This window comes from Panthera onca, chromosome D1, assembly GCF_046562875.1.
Source record: "Panthera onca isolate mPanOnc1 chromosome D1, mPanOnc1 haplotype 2, whole genome shotgun sequence".
NCBI classification, from domain to species: Eukaryota; Metazoa; Chordata; class Mammalia; order Carnivora; family Felidae; genus Panthera; species Panthera onca.
This window is the reverse complement of record NC_138348.1, coordinates 53,897,570-53,924,086: the sequence shown is the minus strand read 5'-3', so window position 1 is coordinate 53,924,086 and position 26,517 is coordinate 53,897,570. Positions and strand designations below refer to the sequence as shown.

Below are 26,517 nucleotides of genomic sequence, written 5' to 3'. Positions count from 1 at the left end.
GTACAACATGGTGATTTAGCACGTCTATACCTAATGCTATGCTCACAAGTGTATCTACCATCTGTCACCATACGAGCCTATTACTGTACCCCCGACTATACTCCCGATGCTGGACCTTTTATCTGCATAACTTGTTCTTTCCATAACTGGAAGCTGTATCTCCTGCTCACCTTTCACCTATTTTGCCCTGTGGGGCCATTCTTGATATTCACATTACCTTTGTCTCTGAAAATTGTATCTTACATTAAAACAAACAAACAAACCCTGTGCATTTACATGCCCATCGTTTGTACTATAAGTCTCATTTTCATCTACCTGACGTGGTGTGTCCCTATTTGGTCAATCATTCATGATTCCTTAAGAATCAGATTTCCTAATTAAACCCCGAGAAGCACAATTTTCACTCTCCTGCTTACTACTTTCTGTTGGACTTGGGTATTTCATTCTCTCTAATGGACAGTGTCCCTGAAAACCACCGCAACTTCTCTCTCACTTGCCCTTCTCTTTCTTTCTCTCTGTTTCTCTTCCAGAAATATAAGGATATGTTAAGCAATGTGTCAAATTCCCAGTCTGTCAATATTGTCTAGTGTAATAATTACAATTTTGTGATTTTATTTTACTCTAAGATTTGTTTTTTAGTTGTCTATGTATTTATTTTGAGAGTGAGAGAAAGGGAGAGAGAATCCAAGCAGGCTCTGCATTGTCAGCACAGAACCTGATGCAGGGTTCAAAGTCATGAACTGTGAGATCATGACCTGAGCTGAAATGAAGGGTCAGAAGATTAACCGATTGAGCCACAAAAGAGCCCCTGTAGTTTGATTTTAAATTGCTGAATCAATAAATAAGTAACAGAGCTGTACTGATGTGGGGGTTCCTCAGTGGCTCAGTTGGTTGAGTCTGACCCTTGTCAGCTCAGGTTGCGATCTCATGGGTTCTTGGAATGGAACCCTACTTCAGTACCGTCAGTGTGGCACCAACTTAAGATACTCTCTCTCCCTCTCTCTCCACCTCGCTTTCTCTCTCTAAAAATAAATAAATAACATTTAATTAAATAAGAAAAAAATAAATGTCTTGATGTGTAAAATGGAACACTTCACTTCTCATGATTTTTTTACCCGTAAATTCCTGAATGACTCTGGAGATGTACTGAAATTTTTGTATTATTATCTCATTGCATCCATAAGTGTTTGGTTTTTATTATTTATATGTTTGTTTGTTTGTTTGTTTTGACACAGCATGGTTTCAACAGTTTCTCAAAAAACATTTTTTAGTTGACTAAGAAGTTTCAAGACAGGTCAACAACTTGTTTTCATTGAGTACCTGGACACTATAGAAAAATGGTTTTGGATGCATTTAAATTCAGTGATTGATGCATATATGTGAATCTCTGGAAAATAATTCTTAGAGGAGGACGCTCAACCACGGAATAAAAAATAAAACAGAAGGGTGCCTGAGGGGCTCGGTCAATTGAGCGCCCTACTCTTGGTTTCTGCTCAGGTAACAATCCAATGGTTTGTGAGTTTGAGCCCCACATCGGGCTCTTCACTGACAGCAAAGAGCCTACTTGGGACTCTCTCTCTCCCTCTGTCTCTGTGACCGTCTTCCACTCTCTCTCTCTCTCTCTTTCTGTCTCTCAAAGGAATAAGTAAGCTTTATGAATGAATGAATGAATGAATGAATGAATGAATAAATAAATAAGTAAATAAATAAATAAATAAATAATGAAAACAATGTATGTTCACTAATTTGTTCTTATGTTCCTTGTTCTCATTACCCAGTAGCATCCAAAAGCACACTGACTGATATTTGTCATGGGGTATGATGAGGTGAAAACCATAAAATGCCAACAAATTTAACAAAACAAATATATAAAACTGAAGCATTGCAGATAATGTGGCCTTTTAACTATTATATTTAATTTTGAGAGATTGTTACTATTGCATAATGGGGAAGGCTGAAGGAGTTAATCACAGTGAATTTTATGAAGAGAACAACTTTACCACATGAATGCGGATCTGCTTGGTCTTGGCACCATAGACAAGTGGATTGAGAAATGGGGGAACCAGCAAGTAGAGGCTAGAAAAGAGGATGTGGATATAAGGGGGAACATGAGCACCAAACCTATGTGTGAAGAAGGAGAAGAAGGCAAGGAGGTAGAACTGGAGAAAGACACAGATGTGAGCGATGCACGTATTGAATGCTTTCAACCGAGCCTCCTTCTGGGGCAAACGAAAAACTGTAAAAAAGATCTGTGCATAAGACAAAGTGATGAATGTGAGGTCGAACCCTGCAACTATAAATGCCACAAACAAACCATAGATTTTGTTGGCCCGCACATTTGATGCAGCCAGTTTCACAATGGCCATATGTTCACAGTAGCAGTGGGAGATGATGGTTGTATGGTAAAACTGAAACCGGCATTTTATCAGTACTAAAGATGGGGCTACGAGAAGGGCAGCCCTGAGTGTTACCACAGCCCCTATTTGGGTGACTAGGCGGTGGGTGAAGATGGCAGCATATCTTAGTGGATAACAGATGGCCACATAACGGTCCAGAGCCATGGCCAGAAGGATGCCTGACTCTATGCCTTGAAATGTGTGGATGAGCCCCATTTGAAGCAAGCAAGAATCAAAATAAATCTCTGGCACATGAAACCAGAAGATTCCAAGCATCTTGGGCACAATGCTCGTGCCAAGTACAATATCTGTGACCCCCAGCATGCCTACGAAAATGTACATGGGCTCATGGAGGCTGCGCTCTGACCTGATGATGATCAGAAGCAAGGAGTTTCCAATCATAGCAATGAGATACATGACACAGAATGGAATCCCAATCCAGCACTGCACAGTCTCTAGGCCTGGGATCCCTATCAGCGTCAACACAGAAGGCCTGAAGACGGTGATGTTGGAAGTGGACATAATGTCCTCCGGCCTCCAGATGAAAATGAAAGAAGGTTCTCAGTCAGTGGCACTCTTCTCTTCTCCTCCTGTTTTTATCCTGTCATCATAGCAAGTATCTCTGATTTTGGCAGAACCTTAAGATCATACCATCCATCTCATTTACATTATTGAAGGGGAAAGATAGATCCATAGATACACATTACTGCGTTCAGTAAGGACATCCACGAGTAGTGTAGCACAATAAGAAGTTATGTAGAAGGCAAGCCAACTGCATTAGATCCCTCAGATCATCTGCATAAGGGAATTGACTGCCGATCTGTTTGTTATTTCCTTCCGGGCCTGTGGACAAAAGAATTATACCTGTTTAATTTGCGTATAAAGGGCATTTCAATCAGAGTTTGATGAATCTCTCCCTATCCCATGTCCCTGCTACTCAACAGTACTATTATTTTCTGTTGTCTCTAGGTCTCTAACTGTCAGTGTGAACCAGAAAATCTCTTACCGGTACATTCATATTAAAGCTCCCTATTAAAGAACAGAGAGGAACAGCTGAAATCCTAGTGTGAAATGTATATAGATATTTATATCTATCTATATTTTCTGGGTCTATGTAAGAGTGCATGTCCTTTCAAAAGAATCTGAAGGAAGAGCTTTGGAAAAGATGATCTAATTCAATGTACTTTGGTGAGTTCTGAGTCAAAGTTCCATGCAAGTTTTACATTTCTAATAAGACTGCATTATGTTTTGTCTATATTATTAACAACTGAAATCCTGGAAATTAGTTGTGTGCTTAAAATAACTGCCATTCTCTAATACACATCACTGAATGCCTAGAAGTGAGGAATCCGTAGGAGGCAAGAGGACTCATTCTTGCTGACTACAGAAGATAGGAAAATGGGTAACTTGGAAGAATAGATACCAGTTTCCTGGGTCTAATAGTTCAGAACTTCCATTAGCATGAGATTTGACCCATAGCTTCATTCATTCTTAATGTATGTCATGTCATGTATGTAATGTAATATAGACCATATGAATGATTGTATCTCTTTGGGAGCTCAGACATAGGAAATGTATAGGAAATAAAGCGGTGAAAGACAGGTTCCTTAAAAGTGGTCAAATAAAGAAGTAGAAATGCAAGACAAAGAGAAAACCTTGGAATACCACAAATGAGTCAAGACAAGGATGTAGATTAATTGAGGAACACTTAGTTACCTCTCAATTTACTAATGACTGTCTGAAACCATGGGGTCTTTGTCCTTACATAAAGTAATTCTTGGATCAAAACCATTGTTTTTTTAAAAAATTCAATATCTTGAATCAAGACATTCTCAAGATAAAACAAACAAATTGTTATATTGTAAAAAAAAATAGGATTCAGTTATTTCATTCTTTCCTAGACACCTCCACCTCTGGTGCCTTATGTCAGCAAGCTCAAGGTCTCTAATCACATACTTATTGTCACCAACTATGCCAGTAATGCAGGAAGAATTGTGGTTTACATGGCTAACCCTAAAATGATGTAACCCAATCAACAGGGGCCATTCTATGAAGAAAGTCTGTATCAGCTGATATATATTTAGAATAGACTAATCAACTAAGTCCTTGATTTCCAAAGCTTTGCTCCCCAATGCTTAATTCTACAGATTCCTAGATCATGGATACTTTCATTAACTTTTTCATCCTAGACTTACTCAGAATCAGAATAGAAATCATTTAGTAACAATCACATTGTCTGACATATTCAAGAGTAGGGAGCTGACATGGGAGCATTACCTGACAGGTACAGATGGTGGGAAGACAGGTGGGAGAGGACTTAAGTTAGTACAGGGCAGGAGGGATGAAGTGGCTATCATTGGAAAAGCTGGAAGCGAAACATTATGGGGTGAACTTGGGGATAATGAGACTTCCTCACCCTTTGTTGTTGGGAGCCAGTTCTGCTCTTACCAGACACCTGAAGACCATGGCCAGTCTTCATAGCACCATCACTCATTGTTTACCTCCTCCCTCTTCCTCCTCCTAAGATTCTGGTCTCATTTACTTGCATCTTGTGATGGGCAATGCCTCTTTCTTCCATCTTCACCCTCTGTAACAGCTCTCTTCAACGTCATGAACTCTGATCTATTGCTGCTGGGGCCATCTGCCAATCTGTAGACATCTGTGGGATAGTCTTTCCTGCTTTCTTCAGTCCCTGCAAAACAGGCATGCTCCCTATTCTGTAAATTTGTTTGAGATCATGTCGGTGTGTTCATCTCCAACAAAATTTGCAGCAAGGTCTGTGCTATTCTGAGACACAGCATAAATTTATTGAGGACAAATTGTAGGAGAAAGCAGCTGGCTGCCAATTGTAATGTTCCCCAGTGAGTGTTAGGGAGCAGGAGGTCTGAACATGGACTGACAGATTTCCTAGCCACAAGCCCAAGCCACCAGGGACCCAGCAGCTCATAATAAAGCCCTCCTGGGTCTATCCACACCTAATGTCTCTGAAATCATGTCTACATTGGCAGAACCTCCTTGTTCTCTTCTGTTTTCTCCTCAAAGTAAATGCAGAAAAATTAATATATATACATTATATTTTATGAGTTCAGTTTCTTTCCCTCTGTCCTCATTATGAGAATATGTAAAGAACACTTAAAGGTAGACATGATTCTATGCCATGAGTTAAATAAATATCCTTGTGACTCTTCTTTCACTGAGTCTCAAAAGAGAAAATGGTTTATATAATTGCCTGAGGCCCTTTAAATTTCATGTTAAATGGAAAATGGTTTATATAATTGCCTGAGGCCCTTTAAATTTCATGTTAAATGGATTTTATTTTTCCGTTATGAGACCACTTGTGATATGATTGATTAAAAATGAGTTTCCAGGAGTGTCTGGGTGGCTCAGTCAGTTAAGTGTCTGACTTTGGCTCAGGTCATTATCTCACAGTTTGTGGGTTCAAGCCCCATACTTGGTTTGTGCTGACAGTGTGGAGCCTGCTTCAGATTTTCTGTCTCCCTGTTTCTTTGCCCCTCCCCCACTCATGTGCGCACACACTCTCTCAAAAATAAACATTAAAAATTAAATAAATAAAATATTTTTAAAAACGAGTTTTGAGTAGGACTGTCTAGTTTTGAAACCAGATTCTACCATGATTTAACTCTGTACTGGAGGCATTCTAGTAGACTTCTCTATGTTTCTGTTTCCATATCTCTATCTTCATACATTTGTTCTATGGATTAAGACATCTTAGTCTATATAAATTATGTCCTTAATATGGTACACTATATACAGCTGTTGTGAAATAAATGCATGGCTTTAATTATGGATGCTTTTGAAGTTAGAATTAGGATACAAGGCTATTACTACCAGGAATTATAAAATTTTTCTGGGTTAATAAAACATTTCTTTAAGTTATTTGAGTTTGGAACACCTCTTCCTATATTTGTTCTTCCAGTTGGAGAATATATAAATAATGCTATGGTAAAAAATTAATGCTTATATATTATGTAAGTTTTGGTTAAAAATTTAATGAGTATTTATTCTCTCATACCTTCATTCAATATACATTTATCATTAAATGTGTTATGTGTTATCCAGGTCATTAGCACAGATAAATCAGATGTGATCTATATGGAAGAAGCAGTTGCATAAAGAAAAAATGGAAGAGGAAGCTAATGTGATATATGCTGTGAAAAGTTTAGAAAGGTTATAGGGAAAAAAAGAGAAATGGCCAATATTCCTTAGTTAAAGAAACTCCTAACTAAATTCTAAAATCTGAATAGCACTCAGGCTAGCAAAACTGTATATGTTTGCATATAGAATAGAAGAAACAGATGGATTGAGCAGTTTATTTTCTGGAAAAAAATGCAAGCAATTCAGAGCATCTTGAAAAAAATATTACATAATATATGGAGATATATCTGTTTTCAAATTTAGAAAGCTAATTGTCATAATTTTCAGAAGTAAGATGTATAAATAAATACCAATAAGTGAATGATGAAAAATATTCATTTCTCACGAGATTTCATGAAAGATTAAATTGGGAATAAGTACTGATATAAAAGAGAGATCGTATTTCAGAATTATTTAGTAGATAATCACTAGGATTGGTGATGGAGTAGGCATACAGTGGAGCCCAACATCAGAAGCAATGATTATATTTCTGGAATGGACAAGTAAGTGAGTGTTGCATCCTTTACTGAATTAAAAAATACTTTCAAGAAAAGAGCTCTTTAAAAAGCTTTATATTGATATAATTCAAAATGTACAGAATTGTGCAAGAATAGTCCAGATTCAGAAATTGTCTCTATTTTCCACATTTTGCTTTATTATTTGGTAGCTAGATAGGTGATAGATGATACATAGATAGATAGATAATAGATAGATGAATAGATAGATAGATACATAGATAGATAATCTTTTTCTGCACTATTTTTGAGTACTTTGAAGACATGGTTGCTCCTAAGTAATTCTGTTTCTTGACCAAGAACATAGATATTCTATTGCACTAGCTATACTATAACCAGGATCAGAGCACCTAATATTGCAATAAAACTATCACCAAATGTACTTGCCATATTCACATGTAGACAATAATCCAAAGAGTGACTTCTCCTAGGTATATTTTTTATTCCCCAGAATCCAATCCAGAATCTCACACTGCATTTCATATTGATGTCTCTTCAGAATCCTTTGATGTACAACAGGTCATTAGCAGATCTTTTCCTTCTTTCTGATTGTTTTATTTCATATCTGAGCACTTACTTAGCTAACATTTTAAAAATAGTTTATTGAATTCTAACATACGTACAAAAATCATATGTTGTCCAGTTTAAATAACTGTCACAAGGTAGACGTAAATCAGTAAGCCCCCCATTGAGGAGTACCACATTACTTCCATCCTAGAATGAACCACCTTTCCCCTGTGCTCCTTAACACTCTGCATCGCAGTCGTCACTTCTTCAAGGAAAATGACTATACTAACTTCTTTTCTTACTGTGGCTTAAAAACAAAAAATAAAATGTCAACCCGTGTTTGTAGCTTATCTAACTTGTTGGCCTGTCATTTTTGATCAGGGTCTCTTATGATTTTTTGTATTTATGTGACCTCAGTTGTAATGTCTCCTCTTTTACTTATGATTTACTTCTATCAGTCTTCTATCGCTCTTCAGGATTAAAGGTTTGTCAACGTTTCTAATCGCTTCAAAATAAACAACTTCTTATTTTTGTATTTTTTTTCCTATTGTTTTTCTATTCTCCACTATGTTTACTTTTGCTGTAATCTTATTTCACTTCTGCTAATTTTGGTTCACTTTGTTCTTCTCCTGCTAGCTGGGTGTAAAGTTAGATCATTTATTTGAGGTCTTTTATCTTTTCAATGCAGACATTTATTCCTATAAACTTCTGTCTTAGTGCTACTTTTATTGTGTCCCCTAGGCTTTAGTTTGTTGTCTTTTAATTTCATTTGTCTCAAGAGATTTTGTACTTACCATTCTGGTTTCTTCTTTAAGCCATTACCCATCAGTTAGTTGTTCAAGACTGTGTTATTTAATTTATACATATTTACGAATATTCTGGTTGGCCTTCTGTTATTGATTTCAACTTTCATTATATGGTAATCAGAAGAGATACACTCATTATTATTGAATCTTCTTTAATATTTCAGACTTTCTCTGTGATCATACATGTAATCTATCCTGGAAAATGTTTCTTGTGTGCTAAGGGAAAATGTGTATTGATACCATTAGGGGAAATAGTCTGTATGTGCATGTTAGGTCTATTTGGACAATAGTGTTCAAGTCCTCAGTCGCTAATTGATCTTCTTTCTGGATGCTCTCATACTACTTTCATGTTGCTGTCTTTTTTCCCCTTAAGCTGTATTAACATTTGCTTCACCTAATTGGGTGCTCAGATATTGAAAAAGAGACATAGCCAGGAGCACATAGCTATGTGCTGGTTTGGCTATTGAAGAATATTGATGTGTGACATGGTCCTTGGATGTTACCAGGAATCAAGATTTGTCTTTCTCACATTTTATTTCTATGTAAGTCTAAGTGTTGCCAGACAGGAATTTCTAGGGTAAACAGAACAAAAACAAAAGAAAATGAAAACAATTTGAAATCTCAGCCCAAGAGAACTTTGTTCTGTATGTGAGTGGCAAACCAAAGTTCCTAGGTATTTCATGAGTTTTTAAATGCCTCCTGCAGTTGTGAGCATCTGAGATTTACACATTTTTTTTCTTGTTTTATTTATTTATTTATTTATTTATTTATTTATTTATTTATTTATTTTGAGAGACAGAGCACATGCACAAGCTGGGTAGGGGTAGAGAGACAATCACGAATGGGCTCTGCACTGAAAGCACAGAACTAATGCCCACTTTAACTCACAAACCTTAAGATCATGGCCTGAGCCAAAATCAAGAGTTGGACACTCAACCGACTGAGCCATGCAGACGCTCCAAAGTTTGAATACAGACCTCTGTAGATGATTTGACTTTTACCACATTCATGTTGTTACTTTGAATCAACCTAAAATCTCTGTAACAGGAGCCACTAATGATTAAGGTTTTTTAGGAAGAAACATTTTTAGGACATGGTCACGAATTTGTTTGGTTTTCACACCATAGACAATGGGGTTGAGAAAAGGTGGGACTAACAGGTAAAGGTTTGATAGGAGGATATGAACATATGGTGGTATGTGAGAACCAAACCGATGTGTGAAGAAAGAGAAGAAAGCAAGGAGGTAGAACTGGAGGAAGACACAGATGTGGGCAATGCACGTATTAAAGGCCTTGAATCGTGCCTCCTTCTGGGGCAATTGAAACACAGTGAGAAAGATTTGAACGTAAGACAAGGTGATGAAGATTATGTCAAAACCTAAGATACTGAAGGCAACAAATAGACCATATATCTTGTTGATCCTGACGTCTTCAATAGCTAGCTTCACAACGGCCATGTGCTCACAGTAAGAGTGAGAGATGACTGTAGTTCGGTAGAGTTTCAGACGACATTTGATGAGCATAATGGATGGTACTGTAAGAATGGCAGCCCGGAGTGTCACCCCAATTCCAATGTGAGTCAAGAGTTGCTGGGAGAAGATGGTGGTGTGTCTCAAGGGGTCACAGATGGCCACATAGCGATCTAGGGCCATTGCCAGTAGGATGCCTGATTCGATTGCCTGGAACGAATGGATAAGCCACATTTGTAGCAGGCAGGCTGCAAAGGAAATCTCTGGCAAATGAAACCAGAAGATGCCTAACATTTTGGGAAGAATACAGGTGCTAAGTGCAATGTCTGTGGCTCCCAGCATGGCCAAAAATATGTACATGGGCTTATGGAGGCTGCGTTCATATCTGATGATACCCAAGATTAGGGAATTCCCGATCACAGCGATGACATACATGACACAGAATGGAATCCCAATCCAACACTGCACTGACTGTAGTCCAGGAATCCCAATGAGTGTTAGTACAGAGGGCATAAAGACTGAGCCATTGAGGAGGAGCATGATGATTTGGTCAGCAGAATCAAGTAGTGGCTTTGCTGTTTCATCTTCTATCCCCAGTCAAGACGACATGAATTAAAAATGAGAAGAAATTACGTTTTTTTTAGCAAAGTATATTTAGTTAGATAAAACATACATGATCTTCTCTTTCCTTTAGTATTGAAATACTGTTACATCAAACATTTTCTAAAGCTTACTTGCATACCATGTTGATTCGATACATTCACATATTGCAATATGAGTGCCATTGCAGTGTTAGCTAATACTCTAAAATGTCACATAATTATGTTTTCTTTTCTGTGATGGGAATAATTGAAGATCTGGTCTTTTAGCAAGTTTGATGTTTTTATATAATATTTTTGTTTATACTTACTATACTGTATATTAGATTGCTAGGAAGATTTATTTATCTACTAAAACACTATGTCCTCTGTTTCCTCAGCCTCAGCCCCTAGTACCCACAATTATATCTGTTTTTATCAAGTTTATCTGTTTTTATGAGTTTGGCTTTTTGTGCTTGTTGCAGGGGAGTTGATACACAATATTTTAGTTTAAGAAATGCAACATAGTAATTCAACAAGTCTTTACACTGTGCTGTGCTCACAACTAGTATAGCTATGGCATGTCACTGTACATGTTATTACAAACCGTTGACTATATTTCCCATGCTGTACCTTTTATCCACATAGCTTATTCATCCCATCATTGCAAGCCTCTGTCTCCCACTCCTCTTCACCAATTTGGCCACCCTGCAATCCCTGCCCCTCTGGCAACCATCAGTTTATTCTGTATTTTTGGATCTGTTTCTATTTTTATTTGTCTGTACATTTGTTTTGTTTTGTTTGGTTTTGTTTTAGATTCCATATATGTTAAACCATATGGAGTTGGCTTTTTTTTTTTTTTAAGATTCCACTTACATATAAGTGATAACATGCAGTATTTTTCTTTTTCTCTGTAATTAATCTCACCACAATGTACTCAAAGGCCATTATTACTGTTGCAAATGAAAGAATTTCCTTCTTTCTCATGGCTAAATAAACAATCAGAAACATGTAAATCAAAGCCACAATGAGATATCACTTCACTCCTGTTAGAAGACTTGAAATCAATAAGTCAAGAGATAATAAGGATTGGGGGATTTGGTGGAAAGGGTAACACTGCCCATTGATGGGGGGAATGTATACACTATGGAAAGAAATATGAAGGTTCAACAAAAATTTTGAAAAAATGATCTACATATAATCCAGCAATTCGACTTCTGGGCATATATTCAAAGGAGAGGAAAACAGAATATTGAAGAGATATCTGTAATCCCATGTTTACTGCAGCTTTATTCGTAACAGCCAAAATAGGGAAACAACCTTAGTCCTCATTTACGTATGAATGGATAAAGATGTGGCATATAAGTGCAATGGACTATTACCCCCATCTTATTGTTTCTTTTCAACTACTCCTTTCAAATTTTCTCTTTTCACAAAGTCATTGTAAGAACAACCATCAAGTTCTATGTTTCTACATGTCTTAATCATTTATAGTGAGAAAAATTAAATGAATCAGATGGCTGCTCTCTGGTTCCTCAGTATTTTATTTTATTTTTTAAGTTTATCTATTTATTTTGAGAGAAACTGAGATAGTGAGAGTGGGGGAGGGGCAGAAAAAGAGGGAGACAGAGAATTCCAAGCAGGCTTCCTGTTGCCGACACAGAGCCCTACATGGGGCTTGAATTCATGAAACTGTGAGATCATAACCTGAGCTGAAACCAAGAGTCAGACGTTGGACTGACTGAGTCACCCAGGCATCCCTATTCCTAAGTACTGAGAGTAATGTAGACCATCTATACACTTAGACAATTTCTAATCATGTAGGATTGCCTAGAACACACCTCAGGTCAATTACAGGAGTATTTATTGCCTCATTTTCTCCAAATTTATTCAACTCCAAGAGAGGCTTTCCTTTTAGATATCCTTTGTTCACAAATTCTTCCTTTCAACAAACGTACAGTATGCCAAACTAGATCTTCCTCATCTTCACAAATAACATTATGACCCACAAATCAGAAGTTTGTATTCTAATAATTTTCTTCAGTAAATACTCAATGCTTGAGTATTTACTATGTTCCAAGGGTTTCTTGAAACAATTGGAGAATAAGTAAAATATATCTATTCAATTTTTTGAAGCATCTAAATTATGCTAAGTCTTCAAATTCAAAGTTGCTGTTCACCATTTGTTAAATAAGTACTACAGCATTCATCCTCATAAAATCTTTAGACATTTTAGGATATTTTATCTTCCTTAAATTTTATACCCACATTATTAACCTATATTATATTAATGAAAAACTAAGACTTATTGTTACAGGTAAATCTGCTTGGATCCAAATTCCATGACATACAGACCTAGGAAGAACAAAAAATAATTTGTGTCTTTTGAGATTTTATAATTAAACCTCAGTAAGGATTTGGGATATACAACAGTGTGAAACTACGTGAGGCTGGGTGGTACAAATATATAAAACAAATTTTAATCAGTAGTGTCTGTTTAGAATCTTATGGAAAAACTCTAATATTCCTTTTTCATTTTTACCAAAAAAGTATTATACACACATTACATACACGTTACCATCTGGTGCACGTCTGATACAAAACCACATATCGATGCCATGTCATCCGTATACTGGATAACGCTCTCTGTGACTTGACTCAAAAGTGTATGCTACTGCCTTTATCTGGAATTTTCATTGGGGAGATTTAAATGGCCACGTGGGTCAGAGTTGGCCTAGAGAATCTGTAAAAGATGCTGTGCAAACTGAAGCTCATCAGAAATATATATTGTGAATAACCAGAGGAAAGAGAGTAAAAAAGAAAGGAAAGAGAAATGTAAACAAAGTAGTGGGTAAATAAAATAGGAGATCATGCCTAAGGTCTCAAACACCACACATCTTATAAAGAAAGCAGTTACCTTCCTTCCTGATAGTTTTACATTTCCAACTTCATGAGGCCAACTGGATATTCTTCTAGACCAGGATTTTTCCTTCTCAGCACAACTGGCACTGTGGTGAGATAAATTTTGGGTTCTGCAGTAATTCTCTATATTGCAGGAGGGAGGTTCAGCAGCATCCCTGACTCCTGACCATTAGATTCCAGCTGTTCTCTCTTGTCATGACAATCAAAACCATCTCCTGCATTGCCAAATACCAATGCATGTGCGGGGTGGGACACATCACACATGGTTGCTAACCATTGTTCTAGAATTTTACCCTGGAAAAAACAGAGTCTTCAATTAAATAAGAATTAATGTTTTATAGCTGTAATAAAAACCGGGCAGAATAAGTCTGGCTATCAAGGGAAATCATTCTTCTGTAGGTATTAGCCAGATAGAGGAGATGGAAGAGGATTCCAAGAGGAAATACTTCGGACAAAATCAAAGCAGCATGAAACGTACAGTGGGGTTGCAGTTCAATAAGCAATTTTCACATATGAATGATTTCATAAGCAGAGATGGTGGTTGTTGAGGCTAAGGAAAGGGGAAGAATAACCAATGTAAAGTTACAGGTTTAAATGAAATAACTTAAGCCTTAGGTAGAATAACTGGTCTTTTGCCTTTAAAACTCTGCTCTGCCGGCAGATGGATGAATGTCTTAAAAGGATGAGAGCTGGCATAGGGAGACGAAGTTAGAAGGACACCTGTGATAGTCCGGATGGGACATGATGAAGTGGCCTGGCCACATCGGAGGAGTCACAAGGGAACAATATCTGTGCTGCTCGCTGACTTGATGGAGGCGAATGGTGGGAGGACAGGCTAAGATGTTCTTGGGTTGAGAGTAACAGCACGGGTGACAAGGACAAGCTGGAAACAGCTGTGTGTGCACACATATGTGCAAGTTTAGAAGATGGAGGAGACATATCATAAGCCCTTGAGACTCAGGGGCCAGGAAAACAATCACGGGTCTCATTTACAGCATGAATCGTCAGCCATTGATGTTACTGACAACTCCAATTCTGACTCGGGCTGACTCGCGGAACCTAAAAGAATCAAAGGATTTAGGTCTAAACCACACACCCTACAGTCTCAGGAAAGCTTTCCCCCTGCAAAGTCACTGACATCCACCCTTTGTTCTCTGCCTCAAGCCCCCAGGGATGGACTCTCTTTGTTTCGGAGATAGCTTGTCCATCGCAAGACAGCTGCAAATGTCAGATTTGGCTTCTTTCTAGTGATTCCCAGACTGCTTCCCTCTTCAGTTCTCATAAAAGTCCTCAACCCACCTTCTAAAGATACACATCAGTCATGGAACACGGTGGTTACGGCATGGATCTAAAGTCAATCAGACAGTTTAAATCCTCAGGACACTCTAGCTTTGCATGTTCTTCAGGCAGTTGTAAAACTTATAATTGTCTCAATTCTTTCTTGCTGAAAGTTAACAGATAGAAACACACTGCAGGGTGACTGTGAGGATTTAACGAGGTAATGTATTAACATATTTAGAAAGAAATATAAAATGTATCATTTTGTCTAAATGCAGTGACTCATTCATAGACGTGTTTCTCCTTCCCATGAATAACTTCCAATGTTTAAAGATCATTTCACCAGATGAGGTTTTCCCTGAATGACTTGAGGGCACCATTTCTACCGAAGGTTTTCCAGTCTAAACCTATATAATTCTCTGACCTTTTAACCAATAAGGTTTTTACACATTGAGCAGCACAGATCCCTCTCAAGGGTCCTGTCAGGCTCACTTTAAAAATTATCACCCATTGTGTGATAAACTGATTGGGAAATATTCTGAACAGCATGAGACAAAACCTTCATGTTTAAACTGCCAACTAGTGTCAGAGTCTATTGTTTGTTAATCACCATAGCATCTTATTGGATCTTAGCATTACGTGTTCTCTTTGAAACCAATGCTCCATTTTCCCACACTTAAGCTAAGACATAAGCCCCGAGACTTACCAGGAATCATCTGTGATATCATATGTAGAAGCCACAGAGTGAAAATCTTTTGGTGTTTCAGATCATGAGGATGGCTCTTTTGTACTATAGAAGCCACCTGGGGGATTCTTTTTCACCAATGGCTGGTGAGCTTTAAATTAACCTGGGACAAATGTGAAAAGGAGGGGCAATATGGTTCAAAACCTGGAAGAACTTGTCTAATAGCAGATCTGCATCTAATAAAAACTCACAAATTGTGGTGTCCTTGGGGACTGGAAGCCAAAATGACTGTCTCTTTAGAAACTTCTAAGAGAACACAGTGCCCCAAGGTAACACAATCAATGACACTTATTTACCAAACAATGAGCCAGAGAAGGAGAATAAGAACATCTCAAGATATTCAGACTAATTAGTATAGAATTGCTAACAGAGAAATAAATGGACTATTTCTATATGATATAGAAATTGTCCCATATGTTTAGAATTCTCATGAAATAATAATATGCTTTTTCAAGTTTTAGTGCCAGTCACCTTATATATATCAACTTTCCCTATTAAATATTATTTATGACCAGTGTTGACTTAGTTACTTTAAAAAATGGGTGTTATGATTTAAAATGGATTTTAAGTTTTGGTATCAAAGAGGGAAAAGGAAAAGATCCAAATCTTTGTATGTACAAGAAAAAGTTTAACAAGGCTCCATTACATATATCTCCCTGAGAGAAATGATGGCCTTATAGAGTTACATGATTTTTCTCTTGAGTCATTGAGTCTGGCCCTATTTAGGAAACCGTTTACATTGAAAAACTCTCTGAGTCTCCACTTGTCATTAAACTGCCGTGGAATTCTATTCATCCTAGAAAAAAAACAAAAAACAAAAACAACGGTATAGGATTGGCTGCATTGTGTGCTCGATGAGCTCACACTGGCTTTGGAGTGCTGGCTGTGTGCATCTCTTTCCAGCTCTGACTGATAACGTTACATGGTAGATTGAAATCAACAGAGCAGAAATCGGTAGACCAGAAGACAAACAATATATATCAGAATTCCAGTCACCCAACAGAGTAGAATCTGATGAACTCAAAGTCAAATATTTTCAGGTAAAACAAAAAGAATACTTTTCAGATAAAACAAAAAGAATGCTTTTCAGATAGAGTATGAAGTAGGCTGAGGTGAGGTCAGCAGGGTCTGAAATTTGTACACGACTCTTTGTATAGAGAATAATAATATTATAAACATACATAATGACTCACAAAAGTGATACTTTTGGGAAATGTAAAAAGTATTTGAACCTCACAGAATCATAGTACTATTTAATGTTAGAGACAAAATTACTCTCGGATAATGTTTAGTTAAAACCCATTAGAGCTAAAGGGGAATAAGATGTTTTAGCATGAGATTTCTGGAGCACCTGGGTAGCTCAGTTGGTTAAGCAGCTGACCTCGGGTCAGGTCATGATCTTGCAGTTCATGAATTTGAGTCCCATGTCAGGCTCTGTGCTGACAGCTCAGAGCCTGGAGCCTGCTGCAGATTCTGTGTCTCCCTCTCTCTCTGCCCCTCCCCTGCTCACAATGTGTGTCTCTCAAAAATAAATAAACGTTAAAAAAATTTAAAAACCATGTGACTCCTTAAAATTCCTAATATTAAATAGAAATAATTACCTCTGAGTAATGTAATGGGAACTACAGAGTTCAAATTTTCATAAGTGGTTCTTCATTCCGCATGTATTTTTGAGAAGACCAGAAACAAAGGTTTAATTTTCCCATACAACAGTGTTAGAGATGGAGTTGAATATTCGTCTCTTACTGCAATGGTTTATAAAATTCATCAAGTGAGAAGATATAAATTTAAATGAATTATGGGAAATACAAATTAGGAGGACTTGGACGTGCCTATACTTTTTGTGGTAATCTCTGAATTAAAATGGGGGTCCTTACCACACACAGAGGAGAAGGATCATGGATAAACTTATGTGGCTGGAGTCCCGCCTGCCACGTGCAAGAATAGCACATACATCCATGCAATGCCATTTCATCCACTATAAAAGAGGAAGTTCTAAACTTGAAAACAAGGTGCAAACTTGAAAACTTGACACTATGTGAAAGAAGCCGGATGTAAAAGGCCATGTGTTATATGATCTAGTTTCGTGAAATATCCACACTAGTCAAATCCATGGGGACAGAAAGTGGTAGTGGGGTTTCCATAAACTGGGGATAGGGTGAGAGGCAGTGCCTGTTAGTAGGAATGGGGTATCTTTTGGGGGTCATGAAAACGTTCTAGAATTAGAGAAGAGACTGTCGCACACCTTTTTTAATATGCCAAAAACCAGTGGCTTGTACACTTTAGAGGGTGAATTTTATAGCAGCCCATGGAGTTTTCTACCAAGATGACAAGAGTGGAGAGGGGCCAAATGTTGCATGTTATTCTGTACAAATTGAACGTTTAAATAAGGGTTCAAAAAATCCAAAGGGTCAATGCATTATTGCTCCCTCAACTGAACACCAGCACCAAGAGTGACAAGTGTCAACTCCCACACCTGATATGTCAAAACTCACCATTATGAAGACCTCTTTCTTTTTCTGAAATCACTCCTGAGGAATAAAGCCCTTGAAAATATTAATTGATTATTTAGCTGTTAGATTTCAAGCATACAAAGACAAAAATGAATACAAATCAGAAAATAATCAAAGGACAAAATAAAGTACTTCAAAGAAAGGATATACAAGTGGAAAACAGCAGCAAAGAGTTATTGTACTCTTTGTTAATGCTACTTGTAAAGACAATCATATTTCACCAATCAGACTGCCAAAGATTAAAAATCTCAATCATAACCAGTGCTTTTGAGAACGCAGACATATAGCGTGCTATTAGTCACTTTTGTAATTGATGCACTCTTTTCGAAGGATCATTTTGAAGTTTCTAGAAATCAGTAACATTACCCTTTACAAAATATGCCTTTTTCTTTTCCAGGCAATTTTATGTTCAAGAATATGTTCTATAATTTTCCTGGCCAAGTGTGTGGGAGGATAGAGAGTGCTGCTTATCTTCTTGGGTTTGCAATGAGCCGTTTGTTTTTTTCTTTTCCATTTTTAGGTCTCAGGTTGGAGCTGGTCTTGATGATTGAAGGCTACAATAGTGGAAACATCCACATCCTAGACCAGATATTGTATGACACATTGACAACTGAGGATGGTGCAAACAGTTGCCAGTTTCATGTCCTGTCTCATGTCTGTTTTAGACTCCCACTATTTTTAGTATAACTGTCAGGACTGGTCATTGTTACATGTATTTCAAAATTCTCCCGATAAGCTTGAAATTATAGTGGACCATCCTAAAATGGCTTGCTGCCTGCTTTTGGAAAACTCACTAGCCAAGAATTGTTTGTACAGATGAACTCTTTCAATCAATGTGGTGATAAGGAAAATCTAAATTGAGGCCCACTTAAACCAAATGTCCCCACCCCCCAAAACAATTAAATCCCTCTACTTTACTTTTTTTGCAATTTTAATTTTTTATTTTTTTAAATTTACATCCAAATTAGTTAGCATATAGTACAACAATGATTTCAGGAGTAGACTCCTTAGGACCCCTTACCCATTAATCCCATTCCCCCCTCCCACAACGCCTCCTGTAACCCTCAGATTGTTCTCCATATTTATGAGTCTCTTCTGTTTTGTCCCCCTCCCTGTTTTTATATTATTATTCTTTCCCTTCCCTTATGTTCATCTGTTTTGTCTCTTAAAGTCCTCATAAGAGTGAAGGCATATGATTTTTGTCTTTCTCTGACTAATTTCACTTAGCATAATACCCTCCAGTCCCATCCACAGAGTTGCAAATGGCAAGATTTCATTCTTATTGATTGCCAAGTAATACTCCATTGTATATATATACCACATTTTCTTTATCCATTCATCCAAGGATGGACATTGGGGCTCTTTCCATACTTTGGCTATTGTTGATAGGGTTGCTATAAACATGGGGATGCATGTGTCCCTTAAAAACAGCACACCTGTATCCCTTGGATAAATGCCTAGTAGTGCAATTGCTGGGTCTTAGGGTAGTTCTATTTTTAGTTTTTTGAGGAACCCCCACACTGTTTTTCAGAGTGGCTGCACCAGCTTGCATTCCCACCAATAATGCAAAAGAGATCCTCTTTCTCAGCATCCTCGCCAACATCTGTTGTTGCCTGAGATGTTAATGTTAGCCATTCTGACAGGTGTAAGGTGGTATCTCATTGTGGTTTATATTTGTATTTCCCTAATGACGAGTGATGCGGAGCATTTTTTCATGATGTGTCAGTTGGCCATTTGGATGTCTTCCTTGGAGAAGTGTCTATTCATGTCTTTCTCCCATTTCTTCACTGGATTATTTGGTTTTTGGGAGTTGAGTTTCATAAGTGCTTTATAGATTTTGGATGCTAACCCTTTATCTGATATGTCATTTGCAAATATCTTCTCCCAATCTGTGAGTTGCCTTTTAGTTTTGCTGATTGTTTCCTTCACTGTGCAGAAGCTTTTTATTTTGATGAGGTCCCAGTAGTTCATTTTTGCTTTTGTTTCCCTTGCCTCGGGAGACGTGTTGAGTAAGAAGTTGCTGCAGCCAAGGTCAAAGAGGTTTTTGCCTGCTTTCTCCTTGAGGATTTTAATGGCTTCCTATCTTACATTTAGGTCTTTCATCCATTTTGAGTTTATTTTTGTGAATGGGGTAAGAAAGTGGCCCAGGTTCATTCTTCTGCATGTCGCTGTCCAGTTTTCCCAGCACCACTTGCTGGAGAGACTGTCTTTATTCCACTGGATATTCTTTCCTGCTTTGTCAAAGATTAGTTGGCCATACGTTTGTGGGTCCATTTCTGGGTTCTCTATTCTGTTCCAGTGATTTGAGTGTCTGTTCTTGTGCCAGTACCATACTGTCTTGATGATTACAGCTTGGTAGTATAGCTTGAAGTCTGGGATTGTGATGCCTCCTGCTTTGGTTTCCTTTTTCAAGATCGCTTTGGCTATTCGGGGTCTTTTCTGGTTCCATACAAATTTTAGGATTATTTTTCTAGCTCTGTGAAAAATGCTGGTGTTATTTTGATAGGGATTGCCTTGAATATGTAGATTGCTTAGGGTAGTATTGACATTTTAACAATATTTGTTCTTCCTATCCAGAACCATGAAATCTTTTTCCATTTTTTTGTGTCTTCTTCAATTTCTTTTATAAGCTTTCTATAGTTTTCAGTGTATAGATTTTTCACCTCTTTGGTTAGATTTATTCCTAGGTATTTTATGTTTTTTTGTGCAACTGTAAATGGGATCGATTCCTGGATTTCTCTTTCTGTCGCTTCACTGTGGGTGCATAGGAATGTAACCGATTACTCTGCATTGATTTTATGTCCTGCAACTTTGCTGAATTCATGAATCAGTTCTAGCAGTTTCTTGGTGGAATCTTTTGGGTTTTCCATATAGAGTATCATGTCATCTGCAAAGAGTGAAAGTTTGACCTCCTCCTGGCCGATTTGGATGCCTTTTATTTCTTTGTGTTGTCTGATTGCAGAGGCTAAGACTTCCAATACTGTGTTGAATAACAGTGGTGAGAGTGGACATCCCTGTCTCGTTCCTGACCTTAGGGGGAAAGCTCTCAGTTTTTCCCATTGAGGATGATATTAGCGTTGGGTCATTTATATCTGGCTTTTATGATCTCGAGGTATGTTCCTTCTATCCCTACCCTCTTGAGGGTTTTTATCAAGAAAGGATGCTATATTTTGTCAAATGCTTTCTCTGCATCTATTGAGCGGATCATATGGTTCTTGTCCTTTCTTTTATTGATGTGATCAATCATGTTAATTAATTTTGTGGATTTTGTGGATATTGAACCAGCCCTGCATCCCAGGTATAAATCCCACTTCATCGTGGCGAATAATTTTTTTAATGGAGTCGTATGGCTAATATCTTGCTGATGATTTTTGCATCCATGTTCATCAGGGAAATTGGTCTATAGTTCTCCTTTTTAGTGGGTCTTTGTCTGGTTTTGGAATCGAGGTAATGCTGGCCTCATAGAAAGAGTTTGGAAGTTTTCCTTCCATTTCTATTTTTTTGGAACAGCTTCAAGAGAATAGGTATTAACTCTTCCTTAAATGTTTGGTAGAATTCCCCTGGAAAGCCATGTGGCCTGGACTCCTGTTTTTTGGGAGAGTTTGGATTACTAATTCGATTTCCTTACTGGTTATGGGTCTGTTCAAATTTTCTATTTCTTCCTCTTTCAGTTTTGATAGTGTATATATTTCTAGGAATTTGTCCATTTCTTCCAGATTATCCATTTTATTGACATATAACTGCTTATAATATTCTCTTATTATCGTTTTTATTTCTGTTGTGTTGGTTGTGATCTCTCCTCTTTCATACTAGATTTTACTTATTTGGGTCCTTTCCTTTTTCTTCTTGATCATATTGGCTAGTGGTTTATCAATTTTGTTAATTCTTTCAAAGAACCAGCTTCTGGTTTCATTGATCTGTTCTACTCGTTTATTGGTTTCGGTAGCATTAATTTTTGCTCTAATCTTTGTTATTTCCTGTCTTCTGCTGGTTTTGGGTTTTATTTTCTGTTTTTTTCCCAGCTCCTTAAGGCATAAGGTTACGTTGTGTATCGGAGACCTTTCTTCCTTCTTTAGGAAGGCCTGGATTGCTATATACTTTTCTTTTATGACCGCCTTTGCTGCGTCCCAGAAGTTTTGGGTTGTGGTGTTATCATTTTCAGTGACTTCCATATACTTTTTAATTTCTTCTTTAACTGCTTGCTTAGCCCATTCAGTCCTTAGTAGAATGTTCTTCAGTCTCCAAGTATTTGTTACCTTTCCAAATGCTTTCTTGTGGTTGATTTCGAGTTTCATAGCATGTGGACTGAAAATATGCACAGTATGATCTCGATCTTTTTGTACATACATAGGACTGGTTTCTGTCCCAGTATATGTTCTATTCTGGAGAATGTTCCATGTGCACTGGAGAAGAATGTATATTCTGCTGCTCTAGGATGAAATGTTCTGAATATATCTGTTAAGTCCATCTTGTCTAGTGTGTCATTCAAAGCCATTGTTTCCTTGTTGATTTTTTGATTAGATGATCTGTCCATTGCAGTGAATGGGATATTGAAGTCTCCTATTATTATGGTATTACTACTGATGAGTTTCTTTATGTTTGTGATTAACTGATTTATATATTTGCATCCCTCCACATTGGTACATAAATGTTTACAATTGTTAGGTCTTCTTGGTGGATAGACCCCTTGACTATGATATAATGCCCTTCTGCATCTCTTGATACAGTCTTTATTTTAAAGTCTAGATTGTCTGATATAAGTATGGCTACTCCGGCTTTCTTTTGTTGACCATTCGCATGATAGATGGTTCTCCATCCCCTTATTTTCAATCTGAAGGTGTCTTGAGGTCTAAAGTGGGTCTCTTGCAAACAGCATATAGATCAATTTTGTTTTCTTATGCATTCTGTTACCCTATGTCCTTGATTGGAGCATTGAGACCATTGACGTTTAGAGTGAGTACTGAAAGATATGAATTTATTGCCATTATGATGCTTGTAGAGGTGGAGTTTCTGGTGGTGTTCTCTGGTCCCTAATTTTTCTTGCTTTTGGTATATATGTATACATATACATATATATATATATATATATATATATATATATATATATACACATATATATATATATATACACACATATATATATGTATATATACATGTATATACATATATACACATATATACATACATATATACATATATCTTTTCTCCCTCTCCCCTCAGAGATGTCCCCTTGAAATTTCTTGCAAGGCTGGTTTAGTGGTAACAAACTCCTTTAATTTTTGTTTGTCTGCAAAACTTTTCATCTCTCCTTCTATTTTGAATGACAGCCTTGCTGGATAAAGAATTCTTGGCTGCATATTTTTCTGATTCAGGACACTGAATATATCCTGCCACTCCTTTCTGGCCTGCCAAGTTTCTGTGCATGGGTCTGCTGTGAACCTGATCTGTCTTCCCTTGTAGGTTAGGGACTTTTTTTCCCTTGCTGCTCTCACGATCCTCTCCTTGCCTGAGTATTTTGTGAATTTGACTATGATATGTCTTGTTGATGGTCGGTTTTTGTTGAGTCTCATGGGGGTCCTCTCCTTCCTGGATTTTGATGTCTGTGTCTTTCCCCAGGTAAGAATGTTTTCAGCTATGATTTGCTCACATAACCCTTCCATCCCTATTTCTCTCTCTTCCTCTTCTGGGACCCCTATGATTCTGATGTTCCTTTTGAATGAGTCACTGATTTCTCTAATTCTTAAATTGTGCTCTTTGCCTTCATCTCCCTTTCTTTCTGCTTTGTTATTCTCTAAAGTTTGTCCTCTATATCACTGATTCTCTGTTCTGCCTTGTCCATCTTTGCCGCCGCTGCGTCAATCCATGATTGCAGCTCAGTGATAGCATTTTTAATTTCATTCTATTTTTTACTTCTTTTATCTCTGCAGAAAGGGATTCTAATTTTTTTTTTGACTCTAGCTAGTATTCTTATTTTTGTGATTCTAAATTCTGGTTCAGACATCTTGCTTGTATCTGTGTTGCTTAAATTCCTGGGGCTCTCGTTTCTTCATGCTCTTTCTTTTGGGGTGAATTCCTTCGTTCTGTCATTTTAAGGAAGAAAAGGAATTAATGAGGTAGGAAAATCGAAGTTAAAAAAATTAAAATAAAAAATATTAAAATTAAACAATTAAACACAAACACACATACACACACACACACACACACACACACACACACACATCGAATAGATGATGCTAGATCCTAGATGTGTTTTGGTCTGGGTGTTGAAAGTGGTTTGACAGATTAGAGAAAATAAAGGGAGGGAAGAAAATAATAAAAAATAAAAAAGTATAAATGAAATCACTTGAGAATTTGAAAAAATGAATACACTGAAGTAGACTAAAATGAGATAATATGAGTAAAATAGAATTTGAAAAAATATACAGAAAAGTAAAGAATAAAGTAGAAAAAAATCAACGAAAATTAATAAAAATTAAAAATTAATATGAATCTTTTCTCTTCCTGTATTCAAGAAAAAGAAAAGAAACAAAAAAGAGAAAAAAGATTTAAAAAATAATAAAAAAAGGAAATCGTTTGAGAATTTGAAAAGGTGAATACACTCTAGTAGACTAAAATAAAATGATGGAAGTGAATAGAATTTGAAACAATTTACATAAAAGCAAAAAATATAGTGAAAAAATTAAAGGAAAACATTTTTAATAGAAATTTAAAGTAAAAATGAAGTTTTTCTCTATCTGCACTCAAGAAAAAGAAAAGAAAGGAAAAAGAAAAAACTAAAGAAAAAAGAAAAAAAGGATATCGTTTGAAAATTTGAAAAGGTGAATACACTGAAGTAGACTAAACTAAAATGATAGTAAATAGAATTTACTAAACTGAAGTTACTAAACTAAAATGAAGTAAATAGAATTTGAAAAAATGTACATAACATCAAAAATATACTAATAAAAATTAAGGAAAAATATTTTTAATTAAAATGGAAAATAAAAATGAGTCTTTTCTCTTTCTGTATTCAAGAAACAGAAAAGAAGTATAAAAGAGGGAAAAAAAAAGAAAGAAAATTGAATAGATGAACCTGCTAACATATTGAAGTAGGACTGAAAGTGATTCATTTTCCCCTAGAAGTCAGTCTATGCAGCTCTTTATAGTCCATAAATTAAGCTGGCGGTGAGTCTTGTGTTCTTGAAGAGCAATGTTGGCCTAGTTGGGCGGGGCTCAGTGTAATGGCTCCGCTTTTCACTAGGTGGCGCTGCTAGCCTACTGGGGTGGATTGTTGCCGGGCTCCTAGGTGCGTGCGTATGCGCATTCGTGGGAGTGGCAAAAATGGCATCACCCAGCTACCAACTCTGTTCTCCCTGATCAGCAATCGCACACCTTTGTCTTCAGGTTTCGTCTACTCCCCGTGTTTTCACTCTCCGTGACCAGGCCCCAGGCAGTACTTGTCTCCCGAGTTGTGTCTCAGATATGTGGCTATTTTCCCTTGCCCCTTGCTTCCTAAGGACTACGGCTTTGACCCGTCCCGCCCCTCTTCAGGAGGGTCTCAGCGAGCAATGGCCGAATGAGCAATGGCTGAAGGTCGGCTGTACCCAGGAATACTTTCTGGACCCTGCTGCTGCTGGTGCCCCGAGACTGTGGCCAGGTACCAGCTCGCCTGAGAAAAAGTTCAAAAGAGAGTGTAGCAGCAGCATTTCAGGGATTATGGAAAATCGCAACACGCATCTGGCACCAGGTTTCACCCTTAACGACCTTGTTACAGCACCAGCGAATGTGGCCATTTTCTGGGGTCTGCTGGGACCAGGTGGCTTCAACAGTCTCTACCAAATGTCCTTCCAGCAGTGGAACTGCTTTTTCCCGTGTGGCCCAAGAACCTCCCGGGCCCCACTCTGTTCCTGGGGATTCACCTTTCCCACCAGAGCACCGCCAGGTATCGAGCTGCAGAGTTGCAGACTCTGCTTCCCTTGTTTACAGCCTTAATAGAGTTTAAACCCTCTCCTTTCTCCTTTCTCCCTTTTTAGGTTAGTCCCTGCAGCTGTTCCCAATTTTCTGCTTTCTCTCCAGCTGCTTTTGGGGAGGGGTGATTTTCCCGTATTCTCCCCCCCTCCCCAATCTCCATCCTCTCTCTGCCCGCAAAAGAGATTCCCTACCTTTCGGGGCTTCTTGCTCCCCAAGTTTAGCTCTCCACTCCATGTACCTGCTGAATTCTGTGGTTCAGGTTGTGCAGATTGTTGTGCTAATCCTCCAATCAGTTTTCTGGGTGTGTAGGATGGTTCAGTGTTGGTCTGGCTGTATTTTATGGATGCGAGGCACAAAAAGCTTCCATGCTGTTCTGCCATCTTGGCTCCTCCCTCATATTTCTTATTGTATAAAATATTGTTGCTTTATATGTATTTTATTAATTATAGAAACTACTGCCAAGCATTACTTGAAGTGTATTTTTAATTTTTATTTTTTGAGGGAGAGAGAGTGTGTACATGTGAGCAGAGTAGGGACAGACAGAGAAAGAGAGAGAATCCCAAACAGGAAACACACTCAGCGCAGAGCCCTATGCAAGGCTCAATCCCAAGGAACCTTAAGATCATGACCTGAGCCAAAATCACGAACAGGATACTCATCCGACTGAGCCACCCAGGGGCCCCT

At 37.6% G+C, this 26,517-nt stretch overlaps 2 protein-coding genes across 2 annotated transcripts; both read right to left on the bottom strand.

Moving 5' to 3' along the window:
• Positions 1-1,979: 1,979 nt before the first annotated feature.
• On the bottom strand, positions 1,980-2,918 carry LOC132662395 (olfactory receptor 52A1-like). Its single transcript, XM_060607868.1, has one exon. The coding sequence runs from the start codon at positions 2,916-2,918 to the stop codon at positions 1,980-1,982; it is 939 nt and encodes a 312-aa protein (XP_060463851.1).
• Positions 2,919-9,439: 6,521 nt separating this feature from the next.
• Positions 9,440-10,387, bottom strand: LOC144612856 (olfactory receptor 52A5). Its single transcript, XM_078432610.1, has one exon. The coding sequence runs from the start codon at positions 10,385-10,387 to the stop codon at positions 9,440-9,442; it is 948 nt and encodes a 315-aa protein (XP_078288736.1).
• Positions 10,388-26,517: the final 16,130 nt, after the last annotated feature.